This window comes from Lolium rigidum, chromosome 3 (genome assembly GCF_022539505.1).
Source record: "Lolium rigidum isolate FL_2022 chromosome 3, APGP_CSIRO_Lrig_0.1, whole genome shotgun sequence".
In the NCBI taxonomy this organism is placed as follows: Eukaryota; Viridiplantae; Streptophyta; class Magnoliopsida; order Poales; family Poaceae; genus Lolium; species Lolium rigidum.
In genome coordinates, this window is record NC_061510.1 from 357,278,613 (window position 1) to 357,306,379 (window position 27,767).

General features: G+C 41.7%; 1 protein-coding gene across 1 annotated transcript; it reads right to left on the reverse strand.

Annotated features, from left to right (window-relative positions):
- Positions 1-63: 63 nt before the first annotated feature.
- Positions 64-21,925, reverse strand: LOC124704117 (protein ILITYHIA-like). The gene is given in 61 exon segments (XM_047236354.1): positions 64-377; positions 511-598; positions 754-886; positions 968-1,135; positions 1,221-1,415; positions 1,956-2,138; positions 2,226-2,322; positions 2,405-2,563; positions 3,286-3,398; positions 3,557-3,628; positions 3,900-4,022; positions 4,095-4,232; positions 4,319-4,429; positions 4,729-4,843; positions 4,923-4,982; positions 5,071-5,177; positions 5,261-5,312; positions 5,384-5,490; positions 5,873-5,986; positions 6,069-6,191; positions 6,317-6,487; positions 6,574-6,676; positions 6,763-6,841; positions 6,913-6,982; positions 7,073-7,183; positions 7,608-7,781; positions 7,889-8,080; positions 8,241-8,351; positions 8,430-8,486; positions 8,560-8,682; positions 9,484-9,631; positions 9,704-9,781; positions 11,124-11,296; positions 11,437-11,553; positions 11,637-11,717; positions 11,823-11,945; positions 12,044-12,220; positions 12,330-12,494; positions 12,633-12,773; positions 12,847-12,948; positions 13,037-13,116; positions 13,119-13,152; positions 13,259-13,561; positions 14,137-14,315; positions 14,377-14,467; positions 15,760-15,882; positions 16,393-16,452; positions 16,529-16,648; positions 17,326-17,403; positions 17,474-17,657; positions 17,805-17,971; positions 18,122-18,158; positions 18,245-18,321; positions 18,545-18,618; positions 18,694-18,820; positions 18,972-19,156; positions 19,237-19,380; positions 19,544-19,925; positions 20,101-20,232; positions 20,312-20,685; positions 21,841-21,925. Coding segments are annotated over 60 exon segments (7,653 nt in total). The 5' UTR covers positions 20,594-20,685; positions 21,841-21,925; the 3' UTR covers positions 64-337.
- Between the last annotated feature and the right edge of the window lie 5,842 nt (positions 21,926-27,767).

The following is a 27,767-nucleotide window of genomic DNA, read 5'->3' on the forward strand; positions in this document are numbered from 1 at the left end:
CCATCTATCATGGTGAACACGAATCTCAAGATATAAATGTACGGTGACAGAAACACCCAGGTGTACAAAAGTATTTCCGTAAAATATGCCTGATTTGCCTAATGCATCTGTAACCGATTTGAACATTGTTCATTCGTAGCAAGAAATATGAACAACACAGACGACCTCTAGTCCTCTAAATACTATATATGTTGCCAAAAAAAGGTGTTTACATCAAGGGTCAGAGGAAAAAATTGACCACATTGTTCCACTCACGGTTTATACCTATAAGATATCAGGTATGATCTGAATGAACAGACAAAAAATGGTCTTGGAGGCAGCTGTGACAGAGCAGTGTTTATGTCCTCCTGTCATCGTCACTACTTTCACTGCCATCGCTGCAGCGGAAAGCCATGGAAAAAAGGTTTAAGTTTCTTATCAAGTTATGTCCAGATTCACTAAGATGGAACAACGCAAAGCAATTGCAGGTATCCAGACAGTAGGGGTACTAAATTAGTCAATTTCTCTTACCTCTCCACAGGAAGCTTCGCAAGTCTTCTTACTTCTAAGCCTGTCATGTTGCTAAGGTACTTTTGTGCAGTGGTGACATTTTCTGCCCCTGGAAACAGACGTAGTAAATTGATTTTTGAGTAACTAACATTGTTGAAGTTAGGACAGCTACAAAATTTACCACAAGCCCCACCAATACGGGGCTCCAGTATTGAAAGATGTGATATGAAACAACAGAAAACAAGGACCAGTACGAGCATGTACCTTTGGTCAACTGGAAAACATGAACTGCGCAGCGCTCTGCAGCTAGACGAACTGGAGTACTGCTATCCTTTAAAGTATTACCAACTGCTGGGCCCAATATCGAGATATGTGTAGCAAGACCTGAATGATTTATCTGCAGCAAAGAACAGTTAGATTACCAGCGTAACACCTACTTAATAAATATAGCAAAATGGAAATAGATCTAATAATAAACCTTTGCAGCAGCTTTGATACAGGACAAAGATCTTCTCCTGACTTCACTTGAATCATCACGCAATGCCACGATAAGCAACTGAATAAGTTGCAAGGTGCTGCCTTCGAATTGTAGCTGGTAGCAAAGTAGCCTCCCCAGAGTTTTTGTAGAGGCTTCACGAACAGGGAACTTCTCCGCAACACAGACAAGAGTTACTACAGATGGAAACACAGTGATAAATACAGTAACCAATTAGTGCAAGTTGATCCAATACCTTGTCATCTTTTAGAGAATCTTTCAGAAGATCAACAATCGATGCAAATGATGCGGAATTGCACAGTTTTGTTGGAGAATGCCTTGATATGGATGAGAATGTTAACAAAGCACCATGCCTGGTACACCAGTCTGGTAATGTGCCCATACTCAACAGGGCCTGCACCAGATCAGAGGTCTCGATCTCGTCCGTGTACTGAAGAAAGCATATGCATAATAAGTAAATAGGTAACTTTAGAAAAGAAAAGAATAATTCCAACTATTATAAAAAAAATGGTTCCTCCACAGATAAACAATGGCAAGCCCATGACTGAACAGTTGTAAGCAACCGAGATATTATATTCCCTTGAAATAGGAGTTGCTTTCCAAACAATACAGGTCAAAGTGCTGATACAATCCTCCAAAGTACTTCCTCTGTCCCATAATATAAGATGTTATTGCAACCAATATACTCCCATATTCGCTTTCAGAGAATATACTGATCTTTCTTTGGCAAGCCTGGCTATAATGTCCAAAAACGTGTGTAAAAGAAGACAATGTGGTACCTTAATTATATGTTCTGATGTGTTGTTTAGTGCAATTGATTTCACTGGCATGATTAGTCTTACAGCAGATGTAGGATCGCGAGCAGACTTGTTTAATTTCAGGCCGATACCTTAACCACTAGTTAGGCAAATCTTGTGAATTATTTCTGAAACGTCTATAAAGATTAAAAAAATGCCACAATTTGCAATACCTGTGACAATGTACCAATTGCTTTTGCAGCAGAACTGCGGACATCATCAGCATCAGCCTCCAGCAGATCTTTGAGAAGAGCACACCCACGTGATCTGATTGCAGAACTAACACTTTTACCAGCATGCCTAACAACACCTTTGAGTGCAGAAAGCACACTTTCCTTAACAGCATCATCCCCTGACTGAAAAAACATAAAATTACTTCTGCACAGGTGGTGGCAACTCCATCCCAACCACCACAACAAAATAAAAGGTAATGCCAGAAATACCTGCAACATGGACAACAGATCGCTAACTAAAGGATCAACCCGTGTGCTTAATGCACTAAGCTTTCCAAGAGCTGATGCGGCCCTTGTCCGGACAGATCTGCAATTCATACGTTCGTGTAAAAGGACTCAAAGGAGATAAAACAATCAATGGAGTAAAGAAAGAGAAGCCTGTAACCAACCTATTACTATCCAGTAGACATTTAACAAATGTTGTCTGAAGTTGGGGAAGGAACGGCTTAAGTGCAAGCCCGCCTTTTGTGATGATAATAGTCAGGGTTGATAAGATAGCTGACTTAACTTGCCATGGAAACCGGTCTCCAAGAATGCGTATAAGGGGCCTATACGCACAGCAAGGCATATATTAGAGCAACAGGCCTCCTATAAAGACAAGCCGTATATATACAAAAAAAAATTACCCAGCACGCAGGATTGAACACAGAACCATGTAATTACACCATGTTTAGAGGGTGAATTTGTTACACGTAGTGGTACATAAATTAAGAGAGAGTTACAATGCAGCAGCTACAATGTGAAAAATATGACATCTTTGCTCAATGTGTACAAGTGTGAAAAATATGACATGTTTGCTGAATGTGAAAAACATGACATGTTTATATGTGCATTAGCTTTGTAGATTTTTTATCGAATTCCCTATATGTGTTTATGTATAAAGCTCAATGATGCATTCCACGATTTTTATCAGGCTCCACATTCAAGTTCAAGCTTATGAACACACAGCAGATTAATGCGGGAATTTGGAGCTGACATTTCGGCACATAAGAACAACTATAGAATACCTATTAACAATGAGAAGCTTTGGGTATCTATAACTAACATTAAACTAAAGGAGCACTACAAATATGCTTACAAGGAATTCGCTTATTTTGCAGGAATAACATGCTATAGTGGCAGCTTGTACGTGGCTGATGGTTGCAATTATTTCTGTTATATAGAATATGCTTTGGGGCTTCTTCTATACAAGGATAGCAAATGCCTCCTTTAAAATACAAGATGAAATCACAACACAGGTGCTATTTTGATAAAAATAAGATAACCATACCCTGTTATTGGCACAACGACTTCCTTAAGAGTTTTCTCGCTTGTAACATCAATTAACTCCCCCAGACCTTCTGCTGCCTGCTCTTTTGTATCGGCGGACCCACTAATTAAACCCTGAAGTACAACAGAAGATCTGATTTAAAATGTGCTTAAGACTAGCCTGATTGTGTAACGCACTACATGCTTCTCAATCAGGTAGTTCACGCTGCATGCAATTCGACACTTGCTACAAAAGGCTATGATTATAACAACTAATAGTTCTGCGTGAGTACCTGTTGAAATATAGGAAGAAAAGGCTGCAGTGCTTTAGGAAGACACAAGCCCGGTACGAGAACAGGCGAACTCTGAAATTGATTCAAGTTGTTAGAATGTCAGCCAGAACAAAGTTAACGAAGTGTCCCTGAAAAAATGTACTCCCTCAGACCATAAAAGGATGTCTCAGCTTTATCAAATTTTGAATGTATATACACATTTTAGTATCTAGATACATCTAGATTTGTCTAAAGTTGAGACATCCTTTTACAGACGGAGGGAGTAGCAATATTTCTTCCGCTCTAGCAAGCGCAAATTATTGCCACATATGCAGATCATAAATGTAAAAGTTCCAAGTAGCACCTTTTTCCTCCTACGTTCTTTATCTCTGGCTGTAGAGACAGCATCGCGCACTAATTTTATATGTGTAGGAAGCTGTTCCTTTGGAACAGAGCCAACGACTCTTGAAAATGCTTCCCAGGCAGCCTGTTGACCATTGTAAGTAAGCCTCAAAAGTAGAGAAAACTAAAACAGGAGTGTGGGATGGAGAGTGCTCACAGATACAGTTGCCTTATCAGTATCGCTCAATAAAGTAATTAGGGTAGACATCATTTCAGGAGCCTCATCAGCCAAATATAATTTACTGTTTTTAAAGAGGAAACCAATAAGATAGGCTGAACCCCGCCTCATAGATGCCTGGCCAGAAAAAAATATGTCAACCTTTAAATTAACAACACGTATAATATGGATTCAAGCTCAATGAGAATTCTCAGGTGAACAACCTGACTGTCATTGACTCCTCTGAGAAGCTCAGGCATTAGTGTTTCAACTCCTTCGTCGTCAATAACCAATACAACAGTTTCAGCAGCCTTTCTGGCTGTGCTCTGTACATCCTATAATTGCCAAGAGAAATATTCATTGTCAGCAATAACAGAATACACTAAATTTACTCCCTCCCCTCCGATTCATATTACTTGATGCTAATATAGATGTATCTAGACACATTTTAGTTGTAGATACATCCATTTTAGCATCAAGTAATATGGATCGGAGGGAGTAGCATTTTTACTCATAAACTGGACAGATTATGAATTATGGGCAAATGTATTAGATTATGAATAAGAGTACAAATAATGATCACATGACTAATAAATAGGCCAGATCTGAAGTATGTATTTAGAATGCCTCTCACCTCATCTTCATCATCCATAGCAAGTACCAATGTAGGAAGAATGGTTCCAATATGTGAACTCAAACCTGGCCCAGCTACCTCGGCCAGTGCTCCCAGTGCATGTGCATTGAATGAACTACAACCCCAACAAAGGTAATTTGTAAGGAAACAAAAGTTGATCGAAAATTCTAAATATAAAAAATCGGTTCACTCACGAGAGAGGGGGCTGGACTAGTTTGGGCAATATATGGGGCAAAATAGCAGCAGTACGGACACTGTCAAATCATTTGAAAGGTCAGCATATCTCTGGTGCTCAAGCAAAAATATTCAATTTAACCAAACTAATGGTAACTGACAAAAAACCTTAGAATCTGCTTTAGACCATCAAGGGCTGTTGCAGAGGTCTCGTCATCTTCCATGGCTCGTAGCAGTGTGGGAACAATTTCATCAATGGCTTGCAGTCCAGCACTCTACGGAAGATAACAAAGTCAATAACAAAACATGTAGTCCAACAAAATCATCCATACTATAAGCATGTGGTCTCCAGTGTTACCTTATATAGAGTATTAAAGGCTAATCCAGCAGATTCGCGAACCTCCTGTGTGCTGTTACAAATGCTTGCTGTTTAGTGATACCTCAATATAAAATAACACACTTAAAAAGCCAGAAGACAAACCTGTCACACAGAGCAGTTCGGATGGTAGGAATAAGTAAATCCATAAAACTTAATAGTTGATGCTTTCCAGCACTACCCATAACCTCACTCAAGCCGATGCATACTCCCTGAAGAGAAAAAGGTTAACAGTACATTGATCAATCCAAAAATTGTTATATTCAACAACATACAAGGTGTGTCCAAAATATATTAAGAAAGCATCATATCCATATACAGCTTCCAAAGAAACTGGTGAGCTGGCAAAAATAATGACAGGAACACAGAATTCAAGACAACCATATGAAAGTTAATTTCAACAGGAAACAGAGCTCAACAAAAGCACATGAATATTTCACTTCAATCTCTACTAGGAAATAAAGCGATTAACATAAGTCTTGGTAAAAATTCCACAAGTCCTAAGTCACAAAGTGTAGAACTTCTTTTTTGCGAATCGCAAAATATAAATCAAGTTATGTAGGAATAGTCGAATAGAAAGCTAACAATACTTACTTGTCTTCTGCTAGCAATTGGGTCCTTGAGTCCTCGTGACAAAATGGGAATAACAGAGGGCAAAACTCTCTCACCAAGCTTCCTTACAAGCTCACCAAGTGCTCTCCCGGCAACCTGAAAAAATTCAATGTATTACCAACGTTAAAATTAGAACAGTTCTTTAAAAAGATCAAACCATGTATTAAATAAATCAAACCTGCCGCCGTTCCAAGGAAGATGATGCAAGAGATGAAATTAGTGTGTCCATAAGTACAGGCATGATCTCCTTCAGAGTTCTTGGAGTATTTGCTACAATTGTCTTCCAGACATGTACCGCAGCCTAGCACGAAAAAGAGAAGCTCTAGAAAAAGGCACTCTGGAATGCTGAACAGTTGCATATTCAACTGCCTCGAACAAAACAACCAAATTCACCGGTTCCACAGAAGGGTAAAATATAGCAAATACCTGGCGGACTGTCAAGCTAACATCAGAGCGGACCATATAAATGGCAGCAAGAACCTCATCCCGTTTCGCTCTTCCAAGAACTTCAACAATTGCACGTCCCTGAGCCTCTGTGCTAGCACCTTCGTCATCGCTTCCACCCTCCAGGATTGCCTTCCCAGAAGTTCCAGCCACCTACAGATGGTAAAGCAACAATTAGAAAAGGTAAGATAGGAATTACTATATGTCAGTCAGATCATTATTATAAAGGAGGTAGCGACCTTGAACAAAAGATCTCCCAGAAGTTCAACAGAACTTTGTCGGATACGCCAATTATCATTGAATATCCCATCTTCAATAGCAGGAAGCAACAGAGGCAAAGACCTATTTAACATGAAGAAAATGCCATCACATATCAAGAGCACTACTAAAAAAATGAACATTGAACTCATTGAAATGCGAGTGTGTACGTTATTGCATAGTACTCCACAAAGATATGACCCGCAGCAAGTGCAGCCTCACGAACAGATTCATTCTCATCAGCAAGCCCTGAGAAGAGAATGTTAGAAGTCAATGTTACAAGGAGCAGATTATCATAGATAGAAGTTCAACTATCTTACCATCTAATATAGCAGGAAGAACTGACTGCAGATGATTCTGAAAAATTGCACCCATGGACCTTGGCAGATACTACAGAAGGATACAAGTCAGGAACGCTAGAACATTTCAGGCAATATAGTCATATGATAAAAAGATGGGGAACTGTGGGGGCAAATTTACGCGGAAAAGTGTCAGGTGTCCATCGCGAACCGAAGCCTTCTGATGAGAACAGTTCCGGATGATGTCAGGAAGAATCTGATCAAAATAATCTTTGCCAAGAGCAGCTAAAACCTGGAAGTTCACAACAATAGGCAAAATCATACACTAACAGAAAATTTCTTGCCACACAAGGCACTAATAGACAATAGTGTAAGAAATCTGAAAGCATTTGCTTTTCCTGGAACTCCAAAAATATTGGACTTGGAAAACCCTCAACAAACCTCAACATGAAAAAAAAATATTGTGAAATGACAATTTCCACCCTTAATCAAATGAACTGTCAGATAAGTGAGAGTTGACAAGCAATGCATAACTTCTACAGAAATTACAGGTGTGAACTGCCTTGGCTACACATGTTAGATTGCATGTCTAAGTCTATCTCAGTCGATGCATCAGAAGATTTAAGAAACAAAATATCCATGACAACACACTGCTAAGTTCAAAAAAGTCAAAACTGATAATACAAAACAATAAAAGCGAAGGACAAGAAAACAACCTCACTTAGTCCCTGTGCAGCCCCAGATCGTTCAACATTACTATTATCAGATTTCAGTGTATCTAACAACCATGGCACGAGATCTGGGAAAATTTGTTCACCCATTCCTACTATAAGGGACCCAAGAGCTCGAGCAGCAACTGCCCTGACTTCAGGTATGGGATCCACTAGAACCTATAAAATATCAAAGTAGAGGATGAGAATCAAGTAAGTGGACTTTAAATTCATTAAACATTACTATCAGCTTCCAAAATGCTGTGTCCAGGACTGGCATAAAAAACCTTCTTGACTTCAGGTAGAAGCAATCCTATGTATGGGATCATGTCCAGTGGTTCTGTAACTAAAGAAGACATGTTCCCAACTATTTGAGCTGCTTTCTTCTTAGTATCAACACCTCTCTCCCTCAGTCCTCGGTGCACAATGGGCACCAGCAACGCAAGTGATGGTGCATCTATGGAGTTAATAAAAGTCGTCTGCCATAAAAAAATAAGTCACCAGAGGTAAATACAATCATTAGAGGTAAATACACACATTACACCCTGTTCTACAGGTAAATAGAAAAGAATCATCAGAGGTGATGGAACCAATTGAGATGCAAAAACATGGTGAACATTATCTAATAACCCAGTTCACCTGAAGAAGGATGTCAAGAGATTGTTTGGTGTGGCCATTTGGATCTGTCAGAGCTGACAGAAGAATTGGAACAAGTGCAGAGATTTCAGGATTCTTTATGACGCTTCCAACCTGGAAAAAATAGACAGTATCCATCAGACATAAGGTATAAGAACATCCCAACGTCTATGAGAAATAAGCAAGTGTTACCTGTTGGAGGGCTGTCTGTCCGGCTGATTGGACTTTAGGATGTGTATCAGTTAGTACCTGGAAAATAAATGATATATAATTTGAGAAAATTTCATGCAGATTATATGCAAATACAAATTCCATCATATACCTCTGTTAGCTTCGGAACGATCTTCGGAAGACACTGAGATAGCTGCTGAGGAGCACAGTATGCCATAGCACCAAGAAGTTGAACACTGCTTTGCTTAGTTCGCCATGCTTTATCCTCTAGGCCCTGGAAGAAAATACATGACACTCATCCAGACATGTGCAACTTAAGAAAATACATATAATAGTATGGCCAACCATTACAACTTTATTACTCAGTATTAGTCATCCGATTGTACAATATTACTCTAATGCCAAGGAATAGCTGTCTTTGTACAAATTATATATATTGGCCTTTGCCACGCTAGATAAAAATATATAGTGCAGTCCACATTCATGGAAACATATGTGGCCTTATATCTGAAATTTTCTTATGGTATCTTTCTGAACTATTAAGAAACATAGTACAAAAGGAATACAACAGTAAGTGCAAAAACTAGACATGAAACAAGCAAGGAGCATTATCAGAGTGGAGAAAACAAAACAAAAAGTGGATGAAAGATGGCCATCGGGATGGCTCTCTCTAGTTGTTTTACTGAAAGGACACAAGTAGACAATTTGCAGTTGCATGCAATGCAACTAGTAGTTTCTGATGACAGGTCATCTATATATGTAAGCTCAAATCTTAAAACAGTGCAGTGCATTAATAGATAAAAATAACATCAGATTTGGGAGATGCATTGAAGATTACATACCCTCCCCCCTCTGATCCAAATTAATTGACTCCATTTTGTCTAGAACTCTAGATATGGATGTATCTAGAGGCGTTTGTTGACTAGATACATCCGTATCTAGACAAAGTGGGAGTCAATTAATTTGGATCGGAGGGCGTACTTAAAGTGTGTAACAAGAGCAAGTCGATGTCGGCAACTGTTGATATCAAGCAGAAATAGAACAGTTCCATAGCGTGATGAAGAGACATCTGCACCTTAAGAAGTGAAGGCAGGACAAGCTTAACACCGTGACCAGTGAGCTGAGACATCATTGCGCGAGCAGCACATTCAGCAGCCTCACGCACTGCCAGAACTTGATCAGAGAAAGACACGAGAAGCAAGGGTAGCATCTGGATGATATAGCTGCAAGACAAGAATCATAATGAACAATTTTCAACCAGAAAACAATTATGAAGTAAGCATTGCTACACTTACGGCTCAAATAATCTGCCAAGCTTTTCACACATGCACTCAAATCCAAGTAATGCTCCTTCACGGGATTTTGCAGACGCTCTGGGAACAGCAGAATCGATGTGGTGAAACACTAATCATTCACAAAACATCTGATGTTTCAAATACTATCTTGTGAAAGAAAGGGAGGGCATCGGATGGAAATAACATGACAAGAAACAATGAAGCAAAAAACTAATCCTATCCTTGCAATACATAAGTGAGGCGCAGTTGCCTACAATGCCAAATTTAAGGATGAATGAAGGTCTCAAGCTAGGGCTGAAGACATCTACTAAAAACTAATGATTAAACAGTATAACTACATTCACTTTTCAACTGCCTTAAAGCAGATGCACGCATGTCACTAACTTTCCTGATGGACTTAAAACCATCTAAATGCTGATCTATACTTGTTAACTCCGTCTACTTAAACCTCTGCCAGGCTGCCACAGGATGGCCTATGTGGCAGAAATCTCAGCAGAGGCCCACGTACTTCCCGTTTTTTTTCTCATTTTCCCTTTCCCTTCTTCTCCATGGCAGCCCTTTACCTTCAAACAATCAAAGCCAACCCTGCATGCTCTCAGTACACTGTGTCTCTCTTTTTGCATCTAAGCATCATGACCATTGAGGCCCCAGCTGGCCACTAGCAGCAGCAAGCCACCGCCCCACTGTGCCCTATTTGCTACCACGACATTCAAATTCTAACCCTACTTGTTGACAAGCTGCATCTTTACGAACTTGTAGACCACCTACAGGAGCCTGGGTGAAGAGTGCAACATGGGGCATGAAGGAAAAAACGGTGCAGCTGCTCTCCCAGGGATAGACTCGCTGGAATTGTGACTCGAGAGCCCCGCTAAGCTCCTGCCTACCACAGGGTGCATGTTCCAGTCCATGTTAGTGGTTCTATCCTTGTTAGTGCCTTTCGCCGATGATTCCCAACCAAACCATCAGCCAACTACAGAAGCGCGGTTCAGTGCTATCTCCCGGACTATTTTTGCCGTAAACACTCCACTTCAGCATTTTTTCACCCACGAGCTTAAGCTCAAGTCATGGCCAGACAGGATAGAGGAGAGAGGGAGGTAGAATGAAGGGGTTATGTGGTGGTGACTTGTCACACACGTGGCACACGAGGGAAGCTGGCTCTAAGTGATAAACTTAGACAGCGTCCATGTGGGATAAAACCAAAACCGGGGTGGAAACAGGGTGCACATAAACACTATGGGAAAATGAGGGTGCAAATTTAATCAGTTTTGGATCTGAGGGGTGAAAATTAAACTGACATAGTTTATGGGGTAATATGTAGATCTCTATATTATCATGAAATTGTATGCAGCACATGTGCATCAACTAATTTTATACATGAAGTCCCTCATGTAGCATTTGATGAAGAGGTAAGGCCACATACCTATCTCCCAAAGCTTGTTGTAATGTTGCAGCAATACCATACTTCTTCAATGAAGTAATTCTAAATCCTTTTACCACTCCAGCAAGGCCAAAGGCTGCACCACGCCGCTCACCATACTTTTCACATTTCATCATCCGATCCAGTAGTCGAGATACAAGAGCTTGGGCTTCTTCCTAATATGTATATATATGTAAGTAAGTGCACATTGACATTATAACATAAAGCAGACAAACAAGAAACCAGAAGTGAATACTGAAAGGATCACGAGGGCATCAATGCAAGAAACAGAACTGAAGTGAATAACACAACTCACCTGCTTTGAGACCATAAGTGGAGACAAACAGTCTGACACAGCCCTCTGAACTGCCTCTGACGGGGTGTTAAGTACCTCTAGCAACTTCTCAACAACACTGTGAACTTTAGGATCATCCTGCTAGAAGGTCTAAATTAGTACCATGTATAGGTAATCTTATAAATTAAACGAACAGCCTATAAGTCTGATAGTATTTGCACCTTCGATAGATGTTTTGCTAGAGCACCAGTGAATATAACAACACCTTCCCTGACAAGGTCATATGTTTCCTCATCTGATGCCTGTAACATATCCGAAAACGTAGAGTAATACAGATATTGCAGATTAAAATACATTATCTATATCATCTACTAAATCCCAATGCTCAAATTATCACAGGAACTTACCCTTTTATTCAAGTAGCTCTCAAAAATAGGAAACAGCAAAGGAACATTTTCCTTTCCATGCTTATCAATAATAAGGATGCCAGCATTAATCATTCTACCACGAACATCCAGATTAGGATCAGCCTGTAAGTTCAGTATAAGTAGGTACTAAATTTTCAATGTACTTATAGGCATGCAAATCATAAAATGCAGATATAGTAGTACGGTACGGAAACACTTACCAATGCACGTGATATGAGAAATGTCATGATAATAGGAAGATCTTTAGAACCCAAGACATCTGCAACCGAGTGGAGTGCTAATGCAATACCCTGTCTGCCAAGCCAGTTTGTATCTCCAAATTCAACTCCAGGACCAAGATCTCGTATGTACAATGAAAACAGAGCAGAAAGTGTATCCTGCCATGACCATACAACAACAATTATTTAGAAAGATGACCATGAAATACTCTGGTTCCTCTCAAAATAACATGATAATGTAACAGAACTTGCAATACTGGAGACTTACTTGCATTTTGTCTGGACTTTCATCCAACGCAGCAGTCAGAGCCTCAGCTGCGGCAGCTCTAACATTGTAATTTTTATGGGAAAGTGCATCAAATATGCCAGAATAATCAGTACAAACATCAAAACCAAAGCGATCCCATAACTCCTCTGCTAATTCAGCAACCGCCTAGATAAAATATGTGTCATGGAGAGTACCAGAAAAAAGAAGTTTTACGAAACATTCAGAGTTCAATCAAAAACAAGGATATAAAAAGGGCCAATGCCCAAGTTACACGTCAAACTGAATAGGAAGGTTGTTACTGACCTTCTCTGGATCATGAACAGAGATCCATAGGCTTGTTGAAACCTGCAAATCCCGTTGTACAGAGTGGCTAGGAACGCACTTTATAGCAGTTAAGCAGGCAAGCCTAACATGCACTTCTTTTGCATATACCCCAACAAGAGCCTAAATAAAGAATGATGTAAGGATATCATAACAGATGAAAAAAAAGTACTAAGCTGTGGAATGAATAAATAACCTGTGCTAAATCGTTGCATTTTAGACCTAGGCATAGCTCATTCAGCATAGGTCCAACTGAAGGATGATAAGCAGGAACAGTACTCAGCACATGATAAAGAACCTAGCGCCACCAAAAAAAGAGGTTAGAGACTCAAGGGACTAAAATGATGCAAATGATTATGCTATGCCATGAAAGAAGAATATTTAACTGATAACATTCTAGGTCGAGGTAGAGGTAATATCGGATCCAGATGCATAGATAGTATCTGAAGCACATCATCATGTAGACATGTCTTTTCGAAGAAAGAAGGATCGTCTCCATTATCTGAGTGCAAACAAGCAGATTAATGAAAAGAAAAAAGATAAAAAGAAAAGCCAAGAGGAACACAAGTGAAATTATGATAGGACCATTGATGAAATTGAAGAAATACCGGAAAGATGAAAGTAAATGAATCTGCTGGAAGAGGTCCCGCTTTGCATGCAGCTGTCAGCCCAGTTACTATTTGTTCAAAGAGGCCAGGTGATGGCCTCTTTTTGCTATCTTCTTCCATAATCACAGGCATAAGGTCCAAAACCATTTCAAAATCTTCAACAGACATTACACGGATTGCAGCAGCAATATCAGTTGCCCAATTGCAAAGAGGAGGGGCTGTGCAGCGAGCCAGCCTCAACATTGCACAAAATGCAGCATCACTTACTATTGGAGAACTTAGCAATGGTTCAATATATTTTACCTACATGGAACGACATCAAGCATTAAGCCACAACACATAAGCAAATATATTTACAAATAGATCATATCTTAGAAAAAATAAAGTTAAACACTAAAGAGTACTTGCAATTGTATGCTTCTAATATACATTGAGTGGCCACATAGATGCTTTTTCAGCTCTTTTAGTTGCGTATCTAACAGTCACTTCATTAGCCAGTTTTGTTCACCACTATTTGGCAGTCCAAGATATGCATTAAAAATACAACAGGACACATACTAGGGCAGCCGTTCATCATGGCTAAAAGCTTTCAACATATTAATCTAACTCCTACAATTACAAATTGTTTAAAATATAAATTATATTGTTAGAAATAAATAAAGAGGAGAACTTCTGCCCAGTTCACCTAAATTGATTAATTATATACTAAAGTAATCAACATTTTATGGCAGCTTTCTGGGCTTTGAGATAAATGCACCACAAAACATTTTTTGGCAGCCATGCTTGATATTGTGGTGAAGCACATTAAAAAAAATGACGACTGCACTGCAGGGTAACACAAATAAAAAGCTAGACAATGCAAGTGTAGGGTTGCTAACCAGATGAGGTAGTTGACCGTGAGTGAATATAGGATTAGCAATAGCCAATTCACCAAGAGCGTCCAACATTAACGCAAGATTCTTCTGCACATGTCCAACCTTCTCACGTACAGAAGATTCTTCCTTCAAAAGCAACTCTCTGGCCTCCTCTTTTGCAGTCTTGGCTTTGTCCACAGGAGCTGGAAGATTGTAAACATGAGTTCTCAAATAGAGCACTAAACTTAAAACTTCTGCAAGAACTAAGATCTTGGAATACCAGTTTTTTTGTAGATTTCCCAGTTTCTCTCTTGCCAATGCTAGACGATTCTCGCCTATCACTCTTTGCAGGGTCCTATAAACATTGCAAAGCCAAAATCAAGACTACTACAACAAGAAGAGGGAGGGATTTTATACACATCGTGGCAACCACGCATTAAGTCTAAACCACCCATCTTTTGTTGAAGATCTGTGCATAATAAATCAAATTTTCATATGCAGTGAAAGTACTTGAGGAATATAAGATGTAGAGTCCCAGTACAGTTGACTTCATAGGCCAATGCAATAATGAGGGTGTGTGGGCTCCAGGAGGCATTAATGCATATTTTCTCTCACAGATCTAACGTTGATGCATTTTCCCCACTCATGCAGTTCAAAATTTCTCCAATCACCAACAAAAAGTAACACTGCTGCAAGCAAGTAACACTATGTAGGACTAGTGGACTACATGTTCATTTGAGCAAAACAGTAAAACTATAGAGATTATGGTCATTAATCAAATTTGTCTTTGTTGGGGGTTATCGGAAATTCAGCTCTACCGAACTGCAGAGATTTTCACAACCCAGAATTTCAAACTGTCGAAAATTCAAATGTTTGCAGGAGTACTATATTGATCGTTCCATATAATCCACAAATTGAAAACCTAAGTTCTAGTACTTGGAGTTTGGATATTCATATTCTGCATAGGTATTTCACAGATTTATGAAAAAACACTAATTTAAAAGTATATGATCTTTGAAATAAAGATTATATATGCAAGAACAAAGATTACTACCAGCGCTCAACTTTTATAACTATTTAAATGTTGCAAAATAGTTTAATGCTCCACGCGTTAATTGACTAATGGCTGAGATGGAAAGATATTAAATGCCATGTGCTGTCAACACCTATTTGGATTCGCTTGAGAAGAGCGCATTCTTGAGATGCTAAGGGCAGCAGGTCTGGTTGTCGGGTCCACCTATCCAATTAGTATTTTCAGAAAACCAACAGACAGCAAATATACGTCATATACGCTATTAAATATACATGACTTAGTACGAATCTGGAAGAAATGAGCAGCGGCAGTTCTAGGGAGGCTGGCCACCATGGACAGCGGTTTTCCGACAATAAGCAAACCTATACTGAGCCAGATAGTTGCAGTTCCGTGACATTTTTAATGAAGTAAGGTGCCAGCTTTATGTAGTTTAGTTATATTTTATCTGCAATACATGATTTTTCCACAGGCTCACACGGTTATATAGTCCAAATAAAGTGACACGGAAAATCATGCCACAGGAACTCAGACTACTGATATACAAACTCTTAAAAGTCATCAGCTTTGACCAACAGGACATTTCTACTCTGCCGGATGTAAAGAACAAGAATTACCTCATCTTGAACATCATATGCACGAAAACGTCCCTTTGCAAGTTTTGTATTTCTAGAAGCAACAGCCTCAGCAACATAAATTCCTTGCTCACTTGACAACTGCCCCTCTGAAGTAAAGAATATCTACAGTGGAGTAAGAATAACTTTGTAAGCACATCCTATAAAGTAGGATTATCTACCCTAAAAAGATACATAAAACAAGCTAAAAAATAAGCTTTGGAGGACGAAATATACAAAAGTGCAGAGTCGTATGTTATCAGATGTGTAATTATATAGGAAGCGGTGTTTAAGCCATCAAGAGAGAAAGGTTAAATATGTCTCAAAACGATCAAGTACATATCTAGTGTAGTGTGAAAACATTAGTACATCCACTTTGGGTATGGTAATACATAATCAAAGCTGACTATGGCTTGAGGAATCAATGCAGAAGACAGGTCATTTATGAGAAGTTGAGAACAGAACAAAGATGACAGTTCACGAATGCTGAAAACATCACCAAAACATCAGTCCAAAATAAGTAGGCATGACCTTAGAAATATGTTTCTATTATGAACTGAATACATTGGTTAATCATCACAAGGTGCTGATATTTTCTTAATCAAAAATACTTGTCATGAAGTTAACAAAGTTCACCTTGATATCATTCTCAGAGAAGCCATCGTGCAAAGCACGGTATGGAAGCTCTATGAAGTGCTGGAAAATAACGGTGTGAAGATAACGTTAGAACATATATTAGAAGTTTCACTGGAAATGAAAGGAGAAAACACACCTTCTCAAACTCTGTAAATGTATCACTGGGTGCTATTGTCATCAGTGTCGATAATGAGCATAATGCTGCACGTTGCTCTTGCTTATTGGAACTAAATAGACCATCCTGTGAAAGCAATTCCTGGAAAGGAAGTATACTGGTCATTGACCCAACAAAAAACAGATATTGGACAGGAAAATGTAGAATATAAAATACTATAACTGGGCTTCACATAAGTAAATATGGTAAACCTAAGTGCCTTGCAATGAAGCTAGGTGTTGGATAGGCCGCTAGGGACCACCTGAAAGTGATCAATTTCCAAATGAACCAACCAAGGGCACTCCCGTTTTGGATACTGTCTATTTTAATCTGTTTCTCAATTAAATTTTTGACAAACTAAAATTCATGTTCTATCATGGAATCCATACAACTACAGAAGATAGACCGGTACCATCAAAAACTTGGTACTGGAATCGCCGAAACCATTATGATAACTAACTAAAGTATACCATAGCAACTTAACCAATTATGTTACTCACAAATCAACAAATGCAAGTATGAAACTAATGTATCTAGGTTACTAACTAATGCTTAAAACCCCAAAAATCCTTGCAAGTACCATGTCATAACAAACATGCACCAAAATTATAATGGAATTCAGCTGTTTTTATTCCCTGTTGCATTTATGAACATTTCATAAGAATTTGAGAAGGGTAATATATGCCGCTCCAATACTAGAATGCTAGCTCACATGAACATAAAATACATTTTGCCAAAACATAAAGGTCCCTGCCATAAATTTCAAATTTGGTAATTACCTTGCATATAGCCGAAATGTTGGGGAAAATTAAGTCGGTTAAGAAGATCTTTTGCTCTTTCAACCTTCTCTGCAACCTCTGAAATTGGACAAACAAACAAATTAGATGGATCAAAATATGGACAAAAGATAGGTAGCAAGATCCAAACCTTCCATACACCAGCAGGAGAACTGGAGCTTGAAATACAAGGATGGTGGGAACACAATATAAGTCGAGAATATGATCTCCGACTATGGTCAACTGCATAAGGTGCAATCAAGAACAAGCACTTCACAAGGACCTCAGTAGATGGAATAAATGGTAGTTGTGAATCTCCAGAGCCATCCATATCACTGATTAAAAAACTGTGTCAGGTTATGTGAAAATTTAGAAGGGCGGTATACAGAATTAGTTCAACACAGCCTAAGAAGATATCTTGCATAGTGCACTCGCTCCAAGAGACCGAAGAGCTACGAATAAATAGGCAAAAAGTTGCATACCTTTGTTTCAATATTGATATTCTCTCTCCAACTAATGACAACCAGTCAGTGAACAAGAACAGAAGATCTTCAGCCAAGGTACCAGAGCTTGAAAGTATTTTCTTAGTAGCATCATAAGCTATCTTCCTAACTGCCCAGCTTGGATGGCAAACTAGATATATTAGCACCTGCAGCGAAAAGGGAAAAAAGATTAGTACAGACGACAGCCACATAACTGATATTCACAGGGCTAGTTACAAAATATAAAGAGCTTGAAAAAACTTAAGATAAGTGAGTCAAACATAACAGATTGGAGCATCCTTGCCCATTATGCATACCTGTAGCAATGACTGGACAGAAAAATATTCCTGGACCCTGCAGTTCAAACAATGATAAGTCGAGAGAAGCAAAAGGTGCCGGTCTAACACACATAATGCAGTTTAAGAACAAGGGAGCAAAACCGGAAAAGATGATCCACAAGCAGTGATTGAAGAAGATCCACGCATGTTAAGCAATCTTCGTCTGTTAGTTTGGAAAGCTGCAGGGAAAGATGCAGTGTTAAAAGCAAATATGCAACAGCTGCAGTTTCAAAGTAGCATCCAAAGATCTGAAAAACTTAGAGCCATTCATATCCGTTTGAATCGCATTGAACTACTTCAAGGTTCATGTCATGTACCAGTCGTACGAAGGAGATAAATATGAGGTCTCATTGAAAATAATAAATTATTCTTTGTGGAAATTGAAAAGGACGCCGGAATTACCAACTGAGCAGAGACCACTGAGGGTTCACTTTGAGCAATCAATGGCCAGACCTTTTCCTTCACAATTGAACCATCTGCATGTACATTAAACAAAATTAATGACATAACATACTTAAAATATAAATATTAGGTCATTATTATAGACATACCTGCTTTGGCATCAATAGCAGCAATTCTAGATATTGCATACAGTGCATAGATTCCATCCAACCGCTGTGTTGCCTTGGTGAAGCCAGTTTTTGACAACTGAATCAAATGATCCAGCAGGGAAGTAACCTGCACAACATCAAACTTATCAATAATCAATATAGAACAATATTAGCATCAGCATCCCAGCTGCATCTCAAGTTTTGATCACTCTTCTTTGCCACAAAAATGAGAACTCAACAGAATGGTTTTTTCAGGCAGCTCAAAGTAAATATAGTACCTTAGTCAGGGAATCAGACTTTTTGCATATGACTCGTATTAATTTTAGATGCCCCTTTCTCAAAGTGTCTTTCTCTTTCAATCCTGCAGTAATAAATGAAACAACATCTGGTTGGACAGCTTCAGATGATACCAAAGCCCATGACCCCAAAGCTGAGAGAGCTGCCAATTTCACTTCTTCAATACCTGTCACAAGATAGCAATAACATATGAATTTGCGCCATCAGATGAGGGTATGAAGCACAGAATGCAACAATTAACTTTACCATCGCCCTTGTAACACGTTAGAAGGAAACTAGATACTGAGGGAGCAAGCCTGCTTATTTGCTTTGGAGAAAATCTTGACAGTTGCTCTAAAGCATTCAACATTCCAACTCTCTGGTACGGTAGTGATAGTTTCCCTTCCGAGCCTGCCCAGATAAAGCATATTAAGAGCTATATGAATTATACTATGGTACCAAATTTCAGTGTGTTAAGTGTTAGTTGAGGATGCAAGTTGTAGCACATTAACTGAGGTAAAGGTAATATGATAAGCCAATTGGTGGTATGGAACATAAAGATATTACAGCTAACCTCCTAAAATTGCTTTAATAGCATTGAACATGGAAGGTAGAGTGTCCGGATCACTGGACTTATCACTTAAAGTTGCTACGATACTCAAAGCATTAATCCTCCTTTCTTCATCTGAATGACGAGCCTGATGCAGAACAACTGGCATGAACTCCATGGAATAATTGCTTAGGTCCAAACGAACCGTCATTAGAAGATGTCTAATAGATTGTAGCACAATCTCAGGATTTCTTTTCAGCATCTTTATGCATGATGGGAGCACAACATTTTTGAAATCCTCATGCCCAATATCCAAGAAAAGAGGCTTAAAAGCTTCACTGGCTGCTTCTGATGGCCGATCTTTTGAACTCAAGATGGTTTTGACATATAAATCAAGGAATAGTGGCTGAAAAGATATCACTGATTGTCAAACATTGAAGAAAAAGTGAAAGGGAATGCAGAAGAAAAAAAAGAAACTAAATAGGTTATAAAATACCATGAGTTTGGAGTGGCTGGAAAAAAATCGACTACTCATAAGTAATGGCTGCAAATCAAATCAAATCAAACAAGGATGGGTTTACCTTGTACTCGGATAACAACGAAGATGAAGCAATGGTGAAATCCAGTATTAGATTTATGAATGCAGGAGAATCCCTTGCCGAGATCCTTGAATCTCTGACCTCCTCTATGTACATCTTATATATTTCAACAGACTGGAAAATGAAACCAAGTAAGAGAAGAGGCGTGGCTAATTCCAATAATCCTGTATGCTGGAGTTATTGTGAAAATTACCTCAGAGAAAAGACGGATAAATAGTTGCTTGCAGGTCCTACGCTGACGAAAGGAGCCATCCATCAGAACCTGAGATAAGACTGCTTGTGCATTGGCCAGTCTAGAGAAACCACCTTTAGAAAGTGTGGCAAACTGGGTCCATTTCAGAAGATAGCTTGACCATCTGAGAAGCTTGAAACAAGCAAGAGGGCTTGTAACCTTCAGATTCTTTTCCATAGACTGAACAAGTGCAGCAGCAAACGGCTTCATAAAGGTGGACTCAGTGAGAGCCCGAATAACCATATCATCTACCGCTTTCCTTGAGGCACGGTCATCATATAAAGGCAATGTCTGGAAAATGAGATCGACCAACAATGTGGTATCCGATGCTGAATCTGCATAGGAAACAGAATAACGTAAGATAAATGGTTTTACGTTGCTTTCTGCATAGAAGTAACAAAACAGATTACATAATAACCGCAGGGGTATATCAGTTCAAATGCAAATATGAATGGCCCAGCAGAGCTAAACAAAAAAATGTTAAAAAGTGAGAACGACATGTTCATGAACATTACTAGTACAACAAATATTCTAGCAATGAGGAAGGTACATACTCAAATGAAAGATTGAGATTGAGTCACATAGGCATAGCATGTTATCACAAATAATCTCTTGTAGTAATAATCTCACACAATATTAAACTCAACAGGGTACATTCTCTGCATGTATTCCTTTTTAACAAGGAATGCATGTATGAGCTGAATAGGAATCCAACCACAAGACAGCCAGGTATGTCAAGGGAGGATCCAAACACTGCAAACTTGTTTGGATTGAGTGCAAACTTTGAGTGCTTCCAGGTATTTAGTTCAAGTGTGAGCTAAATACCGGTGGACACACTCCAAGCAGGCTCAGAAAAGGATACAATTAATGTTAATCAACTTCCATTTCGTTCAGTCCTGCTGCCACTCTTACAGTAGCAACTGAATCCAAAACGGGATACTAGAAAACAAGAGAAATCTGCAGCTTAACTGCAGATCGGTGCCTTAGGGCAACCGCTTGAAATCAAGCAAAGCTAGCTTCACGTGTCCCCTTACAAGCTCCATCCCCTCGGTTAAGAACTTGTACGGTGAGAGAAGGACGATGCAATATCAAGCGAACAGAACTCCAGAAGCTAACACATCAGAAACTAAAACCACGCTACAGCTCGCAAACGACAACACCAGCAGCGAATCTAAAGTCCGCCCTGTTCCCGGGCTAACGGGCGCATCTGCACACTGGAGCGAAGGTAACTAGCTACTGTACGATCTGCTGCAGGTCGAACGGAATTGAGCAAACGCACGAGCACGCAGCACGTCGCGGGAGACGGGGAGATCCCGTTCTCGCGAAACTAGGTGAATCCGCCCGTCGAAGTACTAAATATTCCCGATCGCGGCTGACGAAAGCAGGGAGCACGTACGGGGGCGAGCGGAGGTGCACGGGAGACTAATCTGCGGAGGAGGCGCGCGATCCCTAGGGAGAGGAGCGGGGAAGGAGGCGGCGCGCGGTGGTACCTGTTGCCTTCGCGAGCAGAGGGGGCAGGGTGTGGCGGAAGAGGCGGAGGCGGCGCTTGGCGGAGGGCGTGGAGACCTCGGCCGCGGCGGCGCGCAGCACCTCCTCCGGCGGCGTCTCCGGGGCCCCCATTCCGCGCGGGGCGGCGCGCTGGCGCGGCGGCGGCGGAGCGGGTGGGGAGGTCGGGAAGCGGGCGGGGTGGGGTGGTGTGATGCGTGCTGCGGCCTGCGGCGGCCGAGGAGGTGAGAAGGATGGGGAAACGCTGCGCAGGGTTGGGGTTGGGGGGACTTGGGGAGGACTCGCCAGTGGTTAGGGGTTTTGGACTGGGAGCATTGTCTGGCTGATATGTGGGGTCACCCTGTCAGAGCATGATTGGTGTTATCTTTTGTGATTTGCTTTTGTGGGTCCGGTTTGCAAGTGACGGACCGCGGCCATATCTGCTGGACTCGGTCCAGGTTGTCAGCAGTTCTTATATACAGTATATTAAAAAGAAGATCTTAAGTAGGGGACAGAGATTTGGTGCTCCTCGACCGGTGCTACTGCTGTTTTACAAAAAAATAAAAATTATATTTCTGTGTTTCAAAAAAATTACAAAAAATATCATGGTGTAACCAATAAATTTTAATTTCATATACAAAAAAATTCAGGCTACACAAAAATAACAAACGTGTGGATACGGGTATGCATATTTCAAATCTCTAAATTTCAACAGATTTAGTCTTTTTTGTGTAGTCTACAATATAAAGAATTTCATATTAAAATTTTACACACTTGTAGGTTACGTAATTTATTATATCTATATTTATTGTCAGATTTTATTGAAATAAATATGTATGATTTTAGAAAAAAAATAAACAGCAGGAGCACTGGTGCCTATGATTCAAAGATACTTTTCGTTAAGTAGGCTGCAATACTATCATGACTGCTGATATCGTGCATCTACTTGGCAGTTGGCAGGGTTCATTTATGCACAATCACACCGGCATGCGTTATAGGCCCGATTGGTTCCTCGAAGCGGTTTTGCCTATTCACCCCTTGGGTGTAACTTGGCTCAATAGGTATTGTATGAGTAAAACCGAGTTTTGGGCAGCTTTGTTACTATGTTTAGATGCTAGCAATTTACTTGCGCTGGAGCGGAGAAATAAGAGACATTGATTGGAAGGTTGTTTTGCGCTTGAAGCCGCCGTGTTTTGTTATGTGTGGAACGAGTAATGTGATAACCTCTTTCCCAAATGGTGAGAATGCACCCCTTTTCAGCATCAACATAGCACGCATTTTTCAATAGCACATAGCAGACATTATTCAGCACAACATAGCATACATTGTTCACTACCACATGGCACACATTGTTCAACACATGGCAGGCATAGTTCATCGTAGAATTAAACATAGTATGAAACATAAAACAGGCACACACTTCACTCATCGATTAGGGTAAGGGATGGATGATGATGTGGGCACCTCTGGACCACCTCAGTCATGGTGTAGTCGAAGATAGTGACTTTGAAGACGTCGCCCCTGAGAACCTTGAAGGTCAGGAAGTAGTCGATCTTGACCTGATGGCCAATGGAAAATCCATGCCAGCCCTGATCCAGGTTGACAGTGCCTTTGACGTCCCTCGGCTTCACCATCTAGGAGCAGCCGGTGTTCGTCTTCAGGATGATCATCCTAGGGACAGTGCCAAAGTAGGGGCGGAAGTCTGTGAGAATAGGAGCATCTCCAACCCCGGAGACAACACCACTTTGGAAAAGTGGGTTGGTCTGACATCGTCATGGAAATGCCCAACCTTCACAGGCATCCCCCTAGGCCTCTTGGCAGAGCTTCCCTCTCCAGCTTCCTTGTAACATTTCAATCATTGGCAAGAACATGAAAAATGAGGACTCATATAAATGAACACTCAACGCAAAGGGACTGCCCATAAACCAAGTCTAGTGTACAAGCAATCTTATTGCACATAGGACTAGGTTTATGGGTAGCCCCTTGCCTTGCATTGTGCCACCGAACAATCATATTGGCCATAGCAGAAACAACTATCAAAGCATGATGGAAGCAAACATATAAGGCCTCAAATCATTGAACACCACGATTGATGTTAGAGAGTGCATTTGCTACCCACGGAGGTAGCTGCGCATGCATGTGTTGCCGTCAGATCTGTCCAAAGATTCGTATTTTTTTGATTCCCCTTTGACCGTGTCACACAAGCGATACAGTAACCACAGTAGCTAATCTCAGAATAAAAGTCGCCACCGCTGGCCAGAGCCCACCGCTCGAATAAAAATCCCCACCTCTCTAGTGCTGCCGCCGCCGGCCAAATCGCTCTTCCGTCCGGCCGCTCCGCCGACCAAAAATCGACAGCTCGCCGCCGTCAAAGCGCTGAATATCTCCTGCCATCGCTCGTTGCTAGGATAGCTCAGCGCCGCTGCGGCACGAAGCAGTGGAGCCGCCCGCCACCACGCCCAAATCAGGAGCGGGTCTGGGCTCCGAGACGACTAGCCAGAAACCGTTGCTTAGCTCAAGGGGGCGTCAATGGCGGACGCCCAAGATCCCGACGCGGACGCCCAAGTGTCCAACGCCGCGCCTCGTCCGCCCGCGAGCTAGCTTGTGCTGCAACTCCAGTCACCGAGCCAAAATCGAGGCTGTGGGAGCTCAAGGGGGCGACAATGGCGGACGCGCGCACCACCAACGCCGTCCAAATTGAGGCCCACCGCGCGAACTCGCTGTAGCTATATACATCCGCGCGGATTGAGAGGAGGCGCCCACCGCACAGATCGAGAGGAGGTGCCCTGAGCCGAGAAAAACTTGGCGCGGGCGCATCGAGCATGGTCGTCATCTCTGATGGATACATGTGGTGTTGCGGCGGCGCTGAAGAGGAAAGACGCCTCGCCTGTTCGCTGGAGGGCCGGCCCCGACGCCCCGCCTTCTCCTGGTCCCAATGGATCTCGGGTTACTCGGGTCGCAGCCGTAGTCCCTGGGATGCCCCCGTGCACATCACCACCCGCGACAGCAGCAGGTCGGAGATGTGGAACTGCGATTTGCAGAGAAGCATGGTTATATTCAGGAGATGAAATAAACACGGAGGCGCAGGAAGTCAAGACACAGAGGCGGCAACCAAGAACTGCTCCCAAGCCCCAACAGAACCAAGGATTGCTGTTCTCCCAGGCGAAGGAATTTGACACAAATTGCGATCCCCGCGGTCAAATTTCCGACGAAGATTAACGACATTCTAGAACCAAATTCGCTGAATCGAGCCGCCCGCCCGCCCCCCAAATCCCGAAAGCAACTCGATCGAGAAGAATCCAGAAGCGCGCGGGCATGGCGAACTCACCCTAGGACGTGGAAGGCGGGGGATGCGCTCCGCCACCCACTGCACCAGGTGGGGAGACAAGTCAAGCGGGAGGAGCCAAGCACGGTGGGCACGCGTCGAGCGCATGGACGCCGGCCATCGCCGCTGGTCAGCGCTAGAGAACAGCTCGGCAGGTTCATGGTCGAGGAGCGTTTAGCGGCCAGCGACGACGTGCGGCGCCCCGCTGGCGGTGGGGGCGGAGGTAGGAACGAGATCTGGTCGTTCAGCGGCGGCGGCGGCTGCTCGTGAAGCGGCGGACGAGGCGAAGCCCTGACGAGTTCCAACTCATGAGCAGGACGCGGGGAGAAGGCGGGGTGGGTCCTGGGGTGGGATGGGGCTCCAGGGAAGATGGGGTTAGGTGGCGGAAGCAGGAGGCGACCGGCGCAACGCCGTCCACGTGTGGGGAAGACCGGTGATTTGCCTTCTGGATGGAGTGGGAGCGCTAATTTCTTACAGTTACTGTTAAGAATGGGTACAGTAATAGGTGGGAAGTGGTAATGCGGTTTGACCAATTAGACACGTGTCAGCTCGTGGAGGGGTGTGCAGCTACCCCCGTGGGCAGCGAGGTTCATCCGATTGATGTTATTCAGCCAAGTACAAGGCACATGGAGTTGTATTCATGGTTTATACAAGGTTGGATAGCATCAATTGTGGTGTCTGATACGTCTCAAACGTATCTATAATTTTTTGATGCTCCATGCTTGTTTTACACCAATTTATATATGTTTTTCTCATACTTCGTTGCACTTTTATACATTTTCCGACACTAACCTATTAATAAGATGCCACAGTGCCAGTTCCCTGTTTTCTATTGTTTTGTATTTCAGAAAAGTTGTACATGAAATATTCTCGAAATTGGACGAAACAAAAACCAAAGTCAATGTTTGTCTGTAATGAAGAGAGAGTCCAGAGGGGGGTCAAAGAGGAGCCACATGGCGGCCACGCCATGCCTTGGCGCGGCCATGCCTGGGCGCGCGCCAACGGGTGGTGTGGGCCCCCCAGGGCTCCACCGACCTTGCCCTTCCGCCTATTTATTCACGACCTCGGGAAAACCTAAACACCTGAGCCTCCATCCACGAAAAGTTTTGTCGCGGCCGCCATAGCAGACCCTAGCTCGGGAGGGTTATGAAGCTCTTCTCGGCACCCTGCCGGAGGGGGAAATCATCGTCGGAGGCATCTACATCGCCATGCTCGTCTCCGAAGTGTTGCGTGAGTAGTTCATCCCTGGACTATGGGTCCATAGCAGTATGTACATGGTTGTCTTCTCCAATTTGTGCCTTGTGTTTAGATCTTGTGACCTGCCCTACATGATCCAGATCATCCTTATGTAATGCTACATGTTGTGTTTGCTGGGATCCGATGAATATTGAATACTATGTAGAGATCGATTATATATACTTGTCATATGTTATTTGTGATCTTGCATGCTCTCCGTTGCTAATAGATACTCTGGCCAAGTAGATGCTTGTGACTCCAAGAGGGAGTATTTATGCTCGATAGTAGGTTCGTGCCTCTAGTTTTCTGGAAAAGTGACAATAACTTCTAAGATTGTAGATGTGTTGTTGCTACTAGGGAGAAAACAACAATGTTTTATCTAAGGGTAATTATATTGTTTACTTTACATATATTGCTTAATGCGATAATCTGTTGCTTGCAACTTAATACTGGAAGGGGTTCGGACGATAACCGGAAGGTGGATTATTAGTCATATACGTAGTTAGATTATGGTCTATATATATTATGTTGTAATGCCCAAACGAATCTCATAGTAATCATCTTGTCATGTATAGCCTCTATGTCAATCTTCCAACTGTAATTTGTTCACCCAGCATGTTATTTATCTCTATGGAGAGACACCTCTACTGAAATATGGACCCCTGTTCTTTTTTTACACTGATAAATTCATCAACTACAATCATGTTCTGTTTACTTTCTGCAAGCATTGTTCTCTTTAATTACTGCTAACACCTCTTTCCACGCGATACATTTAATCATTTGTGTTCAGCAAACCGGTGAGATTGACAACCTCACTGTAAGCTGGGGCAAAGTACTTTGGTTGTGTTGTGTGTAGGTTCCACATTGTTGCTAACGCCGGTAGTGCATCCTGTCAATAGTCAGCTAGCAACACCTTCAGAAGTCACGCATTTCTCCTACTGGTCGATTAAACCTTGGTTTCATACTGAGAGAAAACTCGCTGTTGTGCTCATCACACCTTCCTCTTGGGGGTTCCTGATGTCTACGGGAGCTTCTATTCTTGTAGACAGTGTTGGGCCTCCAAGAGCAGAGGTTTGTAGAACAGCAGCAAGTTTCCCTTAAGTGGATCACCCAAGGTTTATCGAACTCGAGGAGGAAGAGGTCAAAGATATCCCTCTCATGCAACCCCGCAACCACAAAGCAAGAAGTCTCTTGTGTCCCCAACACACCTAATAGGTGCACTAGTTCGGCGAAGAGATAGTGAAATACGGGTGGTATGAATAAGTAGTAGCAACGGCACCGGAAAAGTGCTTTGCCCGAACGATAAACAAGCGGTAGTAACGCAGCAGTAGTAACGTAGCGGTAGTAACGCAGTAAAACGAGTAAACAAGC